This window comes from Sitodiplosis mosellana, unplaced genomic scaffold, assembly GCF_009176505.1.
Source record: "Sitodiplosis mosellana isolate CC-2019 unplaced genomic scaffold, AAFC_SMos_1.0 Smas_scaffold_6226, whole genome shotgun sequence".
In the NCBI taxonomy this organism is placed as follows: Eukaryota; Metazoa; Arthropoda; class Insecta; order Diptera; family Cecidomyiidae; genus Sitodiplosis; species Sitodiplosis mosellana.
The window spans coordinates 1,536,221-1,545,505 of NW_022601467.1; the positions used below are offsets into that span (position 1 = coordinate 1,536,221).

The following is a 9,285-nucleotide window of genomic DNA, read 5'->3' on the forward strand; positions in this document are numbered from 1 at the left end:
AAACTTATAAACTTATCTCACTTTTTTTTCAAATTGAAAAGTTACCCGTCTAATATGAACTCGAGATAATTAGAAACTAACTAAATGAAGAAGAAAACAAATGACTGTTTGTACATAAAATCGGTTGACAACCAAATATGTAGATAGCTGAATAGATCGAACAAGAGTATTTCTACAACAAGTTGCTTTTCATCTTTCTGTAATTTCTCTTCTTTCGTAACAGGCTGAAAATTCATTATTTTTCTCTCCATCATTTTCTCTCATATTGTTGTTGATTATTCGAAATGGGTTTTCAGAACACTGTCATCATTTTGTCAGACGCTGACAGCATAAGCATTGTTGCCGCAGCAAGGATATGCACCGAACATAACGAAAGAAAATTAATTTACAAACATTTGAAATATTTGATAAGACACGAAATAAAATCCACTTAACATTTCGTTACCGATTTACTCAATAATTTATCGCAACTGATTCCCTCTCCCCATGGATAAATATATCTATATATCTATATATATATATATATATTCTTTTATACTTTTTTTTGGTTAATTTTATCGTTTTGTAGTCTTTTACTTTTTAACACACATTTTCAATTATGATTAACACAACATAAATTATTGCATAAAATTTCTTATCATGTTTTGTCTTCTTCTTCCTTTTTTTGGGAAATCGAAACATAGCTCTCAAACAAACACAATTTTCGGATTATTTTCATTAATCGCTGAATTTCATTTACAAACAAGCTGCTGCATGCTGATCATCACATAGTAATATTCATTAATTTTCTCTCTATTTGGTTTATATTTTAACATAAAATATGAATTGAACAAAAAATAAAAACAAAAAAACATGAAAATCCATACCGGTTAACATAAAATGGTAAAAAGCGCATTTATACCGTGACACATCTTAACGGATGGACTACCAATTTATGCCATTAAATCGATTAATTACCTGTTCAAGTGTTTGTGTCCGTGTCAGTCGAACGGCCTTTGTGCTTTAACTCTGCTCAATCGAAATGCCATGGCATAGCGTGTGTGTATGTATGTATGTGAGTAAGTGTAGTCATTTCAAACGCATCGATTTCCACACTAGAGAGGTAAATGTTATCATATTTCACAAATATAATTTGATTGAACTCTTGTGTTTTGACAATTTGATTGTAATCATTGTTCAATTTGTTCGTTTCAATTGGTCTTTCTATGTAGCTTCTTTGGATTTTTTTTTTTGCACAACCAAAACGAAGAAATTACGAAATATTGAATGGTTTTTGTTCGGTTCTGAGAATGTGCGCGTTTTTTGTTTGTTTTGGTTTTTTGTTGTAATTCCTTATTTTTACTGCGTTGCGTTGACAATTTGTTGCTGTTGCTGTTGCTGTTTTTGGTAGGAATCTTTCATTCATATTCATCTAAATCGTTCATTGATTTGCTAGGTCCTAAATAATTAATCTACATGTATATTTTTGGTTTATATTTATCAATTAAATCGTTCATCAGCGCCGTTAAATCTATGCATAAATATTGATTTGCTGATATTGATGAACGTTATAATTACAATATACGAATATTCTAAGTCTACGGTATTTTTTTTTTGCGTATGTATCATCCCAAGCTTTCACATAACAACGTAGTGTTTCATGTTTCGGTTCGTAGATAATGTTCTTTCATTTCGGAGAATCCGATACATCTGATGACTTCGAAACATGTTCGGTAGCTTGGGTTGACGAGTAACAATTACCATTTCCATTGTTTTTTTCATCTTTTGGGTGAGTTATTTGTTTTGTTTTCATTGTTCACACTTATGAATATATGTTTTTACATTTGCCTTCATTCAATTGCTATGCTTGCGTTTAATCAAACTGAAAAACAAGTATTTGAACGAAATAAAAATACTGCAAAGCAGTTCACAAGTGTTTTTGATGTGAACTGGCATTGGGATCATCGACGTTATCGATATGCGTTTTAACATAAAAGCTTTTCAATATTTCACAGCAATCAAAAGTAGATAAATGTCACGGATGGTTAACGCATTTTTGTAACATTCAACAGAATGAAAATCGTTTTTTTTTCTGTTCATGTGAACATAAACAGAAATGTTGAATGATTCATCCGGCATTCGGAAAGAAATTGATATAAAAAGTGCTTCTTTTATTAGGTTGTGACGCGAGGCATTTGATTTAGTATGCAATGCAACTTGCCGCATGTAATTGAATTCGACCAATTCAGATTTCGATTGTTGATTTTTTTTCCTCTTCAACTGATCTAGTTATACAATCTGAAGACCCAGCGTACATTTACATACATTTTCTTTCATTTATAGGAGTTTGATTATGGTACTATAAGTTCAATTTTTTTATAGTGCTTTGTTACTGTTGTTTCCATTCACAAATTCATCGTGGTCACGACACTCATTTATTTCTCTTAATTACATACACATCGAACATGCATTTTGAACAAACAATATGCTTGCTTTATCTAATTTATGTATATTAATCCCTAAATAAATTCTGATCTGAATTCATAATCGGTTTTTTTTTCTTTCATTCATAATTCTCATTCTTTTTTTGTTTGTTTGTTTGTTCATTCAATTCAGTTGTGTGTTTCCATTTTCAATGTGTTTTTAGATTAGATCGATTAAATCAGCCTAAGGCTAACTGTTATATATATAACTGTATATATGTATATACGTACATTCAAATGACATGTCGTTTATTCGCTTGACAGTGCCTAACTTGTTTTACCATGAATTTTGTGTGTTGGTCGGCCTGAATGCGGCTTCCAAATTCATTGAATTTCAACAGCCTCGCAATTGGACCGAGTGAAGTAAAAGCAAAACAGAATAAAACCAAAACAAAAAAAAACACAACCAAACAAAAAATCCGTTGAGTCAAATCAAATGAATGAGCTCTGTGTTGAACACATTCACAATTCATCATGCGGGCGAAATTAACGAATAAAAAAGTGCCATTTGCTTATTCCTTCGTTCGAAACGAATACAAAAAAAAAATCTTCATTTTAAATAATTTCTACATCTTGGTTGATATTCACATATTTGAATTCCTATCTCTCATCACACACTCATTTCCTATCGATTCCAAAGCAACGCTCAGACATACAATAAGGGTAATAAATATTCGGTGCAATTTGTATGTGTTTATGTGTGTGTGTTTTCTTTTTTTTTTGGTAATTTTCCGAGTGAATGTTTGCATGTGTATGAGCTATGCGTGCAGTGTTGATTTGTGTAGTGATGCTTTAAAAGTCCGTTTGTTTGTTTTGTTTTTTTTTTCTTTCTGTGCATGCTTTATGCTGTTTAATAGACGCCGTACGGTCCTTGATAGCACAATTTCGAATTGTATTTGGATAAGTAGCGAACATCTTTAATTGAAATATGTGGGCTTTTTGGTGGAGAATGACTTTTGTAATCTCCATAAATGTTGTCCATAGTTGAATAGGCGCTTTCATCAATCTACGCATCGCGTTTCATTTTCATGTATGTACGTACGTTCGTGATTGGTTTTTGTTTTGTTTGTTGGTTGATTTGTTGGAATCATCGTTGTGTGTTTGTTGTTTATGTGTGTGTGAGTGTGTGTGTGTGTGTGAGCGGTCAATCCCCCGTTAAATCGTTGCGTGTGGTTAAAGAAAAGAAAGGAAAAAAGAGAATGGATGAAGAAAAACGCACAATGAAATCAAATGAAAACGAGCGTTTTGCCAAATAAATTAGCAAACATAACATTTTCGAGGGAATCAAAAATGCAAATTAGCAAAGACAAACTTGTTATCTACCAAAAAGAGCGTGGGCGAACGAGCGAGCGCACACACGGGCGCACATGACAGACAGAAACAGAGAATATGTTCTCGAAAACGAGATTAGATGCTCTTGTTTAAATTGAAGGTTTTCATTCCATTCGAAGAAATGTTTCGATTCAAAAATATTTTCTTATACATTGTAATTTTCTTAATTTTCTTGGTAAATGTTTTGTTGTTTGTTGTTTTTCACTTGTGCTTTGTTTGTTCATTTCATTACATCTTACATTTCCTCAATTACATATTGAATATTCCTAAAAATTATTTCTACATTCTCAGTTACGATCGGTAAGCCTAAGGCCTAAACACTTTCGGTGCACTTCATTATCAATAAAAGTTTTTTTTCTCCTTCTTTTGTATTTTTCTTGTTATCTTATTCGCATTTTCTTTTTGCTATATTTTTGTCATATGTAAAAATCAATTTATCTAATTTATTTCTGGAATCGTATATACAACATCTAGCGTTTAAAGTTATTTCCAGCTAAATCATTTCTTCTCTTTCCTTCTTGGTTTTATCATTATATTTTATTTTATCTATGACCCATCTATGTTTTTTTTTGGTTGGTTTTAATGTTCAATATGTACAAGATCACAAAGCTTTGCTCGTCCTCATGTTATTTTCAGATGCAATACAATTGAAAGAAAATTACGCATAATATGACTTCTGATATTTATATTCGATTCGATCCAATCAATTTCAACGAAAAACACAAAAAAATATTATCTAATGTATGTTTTCGTGGCCGTTATGTCGTATTTTCAAACCATTTGGTTTTTTTTTCTTGTCTCTTCCACTCATTGGTTGTTCACTCTTTATTTTTGTCGCTGTTGTTGTTGTTGTTGTTTTTGTTGTTGATTCACTTATGATTTCCCAATCAAAATCCACCATAAATTATTGGACAACAGCTATATTGATGCTTGCCATTGTTTTTGGTGTCGTCAATTACAGCACAAGAACATAAAATATCCATTCGAATATTGAAGTAACAACACTATTTATTGTGTAATAAAACACGACAGAGGAGCAGAAACAAAACCGAACAGAACAGAAAAAAATAAAATGAATTATAACAACAAATATCTCTGTGTCGTAAAATGTTTACACTTTCAACTGCTTTTGTTATTTTAATCCCTTGGGCATGATAAATGAACATAAAAAAAATTACGGATTGCCGCATCGTAATCAAAATGACCCATATTCCGGGCATCATCAACATATCCCCGAACGAAAAAAAAAAACGCGGCACAAAATTGGCCGAGAATCGTTTCGATTAAATTACAGAAATTAGCTGTGCTGCCCTCTCTTGCTCGTTTCATCTGTTTCGTTTTTCGTTTTGTCTCGCTATGGACGACATTATTAATCTTCACACGATCACAGCACCAGTTACTGTTAGGTGAGTGCCATTTCTGATTCTTAAAAATAAATGTTGATGAACGATACATAAACTATATCGATTGATCTCAGACATTCCGTTTGGCTGCATATTGAGCTGAGCTATTTTCAAATAGCTGGCTGTTTGGTACATTTTGATTTTGTGACGAGCGAGCCATCCAAATTCATGTGGAATATTGAATTTGTGACACCTTTTTCAATCCTTTTCACGAATTTTTTGTGTCATAAATTCAACATTCCACATGAATTTGCATGGCTCACTTGTCACAAAATCAAAATGTACCAAACAGCCAGCTATTTGAAAATAGCTCAGCTCAATATGCAGCCAAACGTAATGTCTGATTGATCTCATTCAAATCCACGTTTTTCTTTTCTGTACAAAACTTCAAATCAAAATGTGACTTATTGAACATGAAATGAACGTAACGACCAGAAAATAAAGTACAATAGATTCGTTGATTGGAATTTGGCGGCGATGAGTTAGTATCGGGCAAAAAGCGCTTTCCTTATTCATCTCCTCTACAAATACGTATAATTAATTGTATATGTGTGTTCAATATTTTGTAATCTTATACAATAGCGGAATGTGTCTGTGTTTCAGTGTGTGGATGTGGATATGAACAACTAAATTCTACGAATGGTATTTTTTTTTTAATTCAATCGTTTTTATTCTGTTTCTATGCATCGATCGAACATTTTGGATTCATTTAATTTGTTTCTGTTTATGTATTGTAAATTTGATCGTGGATGTGTTATAGTGTTGTTATGGTTGTTGGTTTTTTTTTCTGTTTTCACATAATAATTCTCATCAATAATCATTATGTTTCAATATAAATATTTAACTCTTGTTTAAATATATTTCCTATTCAATTTTTGTTCAGTTTGCAGTGTCGCTTGGTTTTTTGTTTGTTTGTTATTCTTATAGGTTGCAAAATATCCTCAATAAATGTTTCCGATTCTAATTGGGTTTTTATTTCTAGTGTTTTTTTTATCTTTATTTGTATATGTATGTTGTTGCCTCTTATTTGTGTTCTTCTTTGTATCATTTTGTTGAAATAACATCCAGTGCTATCAATTAGCCTTCGATTACTTCGTTTTTGTTTGATTAATTTTCATTCTGTTGACTATCGTTTGCTTAATTGATTTAATCTTTGTCCTAAAAGGATATCCGTCTACTTTAAATTTGTATATTTAATTGTTATTTGGAATTTTTTACGGTGTGTGTTTGTGTGTGTGTGTGTGTGTGTATGTGTGAGAGGAAATTCTCCTTTTTTGCTTAGTTTTTTTTTGTATATATTTTTTTGTGTTTAATATTTAATTTTTTTCAAGTTTTTTCTTTGTCATATGTATATATTTATACTATGTTTCGACGCTTTTCATTTGTGTGAATTGTTCCGTTTGATCCGATCGATTGAAATGAATGTCATGCAGTTGTAGTAGACAAAAGATTCATTTTCAGTGAGTTTCAGTGATTGTATCATTTGTTGTATGGCTCTGCTGTTGAAGATGCTATCGTGGCCAACATCATGGGAACTACACCAGCAGACTTGGAGCTAACCATTCCTCATCTGCCAACTGCAAAAACACCACAAATGTATTTAGAATCCAGAGATTTGTTTGGTTTTTTTTTTATTTTTTATTTTTTTTTTATTCATTTTCGGTATTTTGTGCTTTTATTTGAATTAATTAGTTATTTTTTTTATCAGTGTTTCCATATTAGTCGCTTAATTTTGTATCTAAACTTGATTTGTCTCTCGGATGTTCGGTAATTAATTAATAATAACACCAATTAAAAAGCAATGATACTAAAATAATGCGTATGTGTTTTAATGTTTCAATGGACAATGATCGAAAATTAGAGAAATTAGAGAAATTAAACATGTTTACTCTTATGGCTTGCGTTCCAATTAGTTATGTACGTTCGAGAAAATTATCATCGTTGAATGTATGGAGTGGCGTATCGGGATGGTGCAGCACTTGATCCGATTTTGATGCACATAAATCGGAATAATGTGTGCATTTAATTTGTTGTTGGAAAAATAAATTAGATATGTGTGTGTGTGTGTGTCACCCTAAAGCGGATCAGGACCCGCTCGTTCGATAGTAAAACAAATCCAATGCTTAGGTCATAATATTGAACATACACTTCAACATTTTAGCTAAATTACAAGCATTTGCACAACAACGCATCGCATTAAACGCACCCATTTCCCATAGATTTGTTGTTGTATAATACAGTTTGACACTTGCGAGGCCGATGGCACATTTGATGTTGTGACGCCTTTAAGCTCAACAGAACCAATTTATGGTCTGGCAATTCATTATTGATCCGGATTTGTGCATCGAACTTGCCCAACTAATCCGATTGGAATTTATTTTTTGTTTTGTTTTCCATTTTGCTGAATAGGAAAGCTATTAACGAGCATTCGCATACATAAATCCACCCAAAATACATAGCCCATCTTTTTGATTCGGATTTTGATTTGGGGCCACCGAATGTCCATTTTGTTGTTGGTTAGAATATAATCAATAAATTACCTGGGATTAGCATTTATTACATTTTCAACAATCGCACAGGTAATATTGATAACAATTATACGAAATAATTACCGAAAATATCTCGGCTGATATTAATGTTGAGCATATTATTGGGGCTCGACCGGATGAATGGGATGTATTTGTGTATATTGTTGTGCGGCGCACATTGGAATCCATTTCTGGTTGATGTTTACGGCTCATGCACACATTCGTGAACGATAACGATAGCGGCAGTGGTGGCAGTGGCGACAACGATACTTCACATCGATGCGGCAAATAATGTGACAACCAGAATTACAGTGGCCGTTTTCAATTGAATTGCCACGATTACAAATGTTGATTCGCCCAGATCGATTCGTTGAGATACCCAATTGATAAAGTTATTCGTATTAATTGCGTTAAAAAGGCGTTTGTCTGTATGGGAAATCAAACCGATTCACGGTGCTGAACTCTTTAAAGCAATCAATTCAAATGCACAACAATTTTATGTGAACGCATATGGATCGAATTGGATTTGGCAGTTGCCATGAAATTTAAATTGTACAAAGCGAAAATTCGCTTTGTTGTTCGACAAACAAAATCTAATGCAGACTTTTCCCATATAGGTTTGAACAATAAATGGGCTCACCATCTGCCGCATAATTGCATTGTCACCAGATTTTAATCGGCGGCAAATTTGTTATATTTTTCCGAAAAACAATTGTTTCTAAAATGCAGCAATCAATTTGACTGTTTTCGTGCGGTTTCATTTTCATTGCTGTGTGTGTGCGCGCGCTCGAGCTCACACTTTTTTCTAAATAACATTCCCGCCATGTGTTTTGGGGAGGTGTTTAGTGTTTATTTGCTAGTGTTTGGCCAATTTCAATATACCACTTTTAAATGACACATTTGTAACCGGGGGGAGATATGGAGAGAAAGAGTGGACAAGAACGAATGCGTGGTTTTCAAGCGAATTGCGCCTGCATTACATAACATCTCTCTCCCTCTTTCTCTCATTTTCGGTCCACCAAACCAATGGTGATGGTGTTTATGTGCGTGATACATTTCATTGTGCGGCATACGTGCACACATTTTTACATGCGACACATTTCAAATATACTTCAAAATATTTGGACACTGCTGCAATTTCGTTTGATTTGATTATCATACACAGCATCAGTAATTAACTTTGGAAATGCGAGGCCGATAAACAAACAAACGATTCCAGCACCGAAAAACTGTGCAGACAAAAACACCATGACATAATTCAACGGTGAATTGCGTTTAGATTACGGTGAATGCCATTCGCTTTTGCGCTGCATCGTTTCGTTGTACACTGGTTTTTTTCTTCTTCTGGAATGCGATTGCAGGACAAAAAAAAAATTGTTGATATTTTGTGGTTTTGTAATTAGTTTGCTAATTTGGATACGAGCAGAGCGGTCAACGAGCGCTCGTTCGTTCGTTCGTATGCGAACATTTTCGTTTGTTCGTTCGTTCGTTCGTTCGTAGAATCTACGAACATGTTCGTTCGTTCGTTCGTAGGATCTACGAGCATGTTCGTTCGTTCGT

The 9,285-nt window shown here is 33.2% G+C and overlaps 1 protein-coding gene across 6 annotated transcripts in view; it reads right to left on the bottom strand.

The window, feature by feature from the left end:
- Positions 1–258: 258 nt before the first annotated feature.
- Positions 259–9,285, bottom strand: part of LOC129579096 (nucleolysin TIAR) — a 456,813-nt gene continuing 447,786 nt past the window's right edge. For 3 of the 6 annotated variants that reach the window (XM_055468749.1, XM_055468748.1, XM_055468751.1), the window contains one exon: positions 259–3,468. In XM_055468749.1, coding sequence (XP_055324724.1) covers positions 3,313–3,468 — 156 coding nt within the window. In that variant the 3' untranslated portion in view covers positions 259–3,312. Of the gene's footprint in view, positions 3,469–6,328; positions 6,775–9,285 lie in introns of those variants that run through there. The other 3 variants (XM_055468750.1, XM_055468753.1, XM_055468752.1) reach the window with 1 other exon arrangement.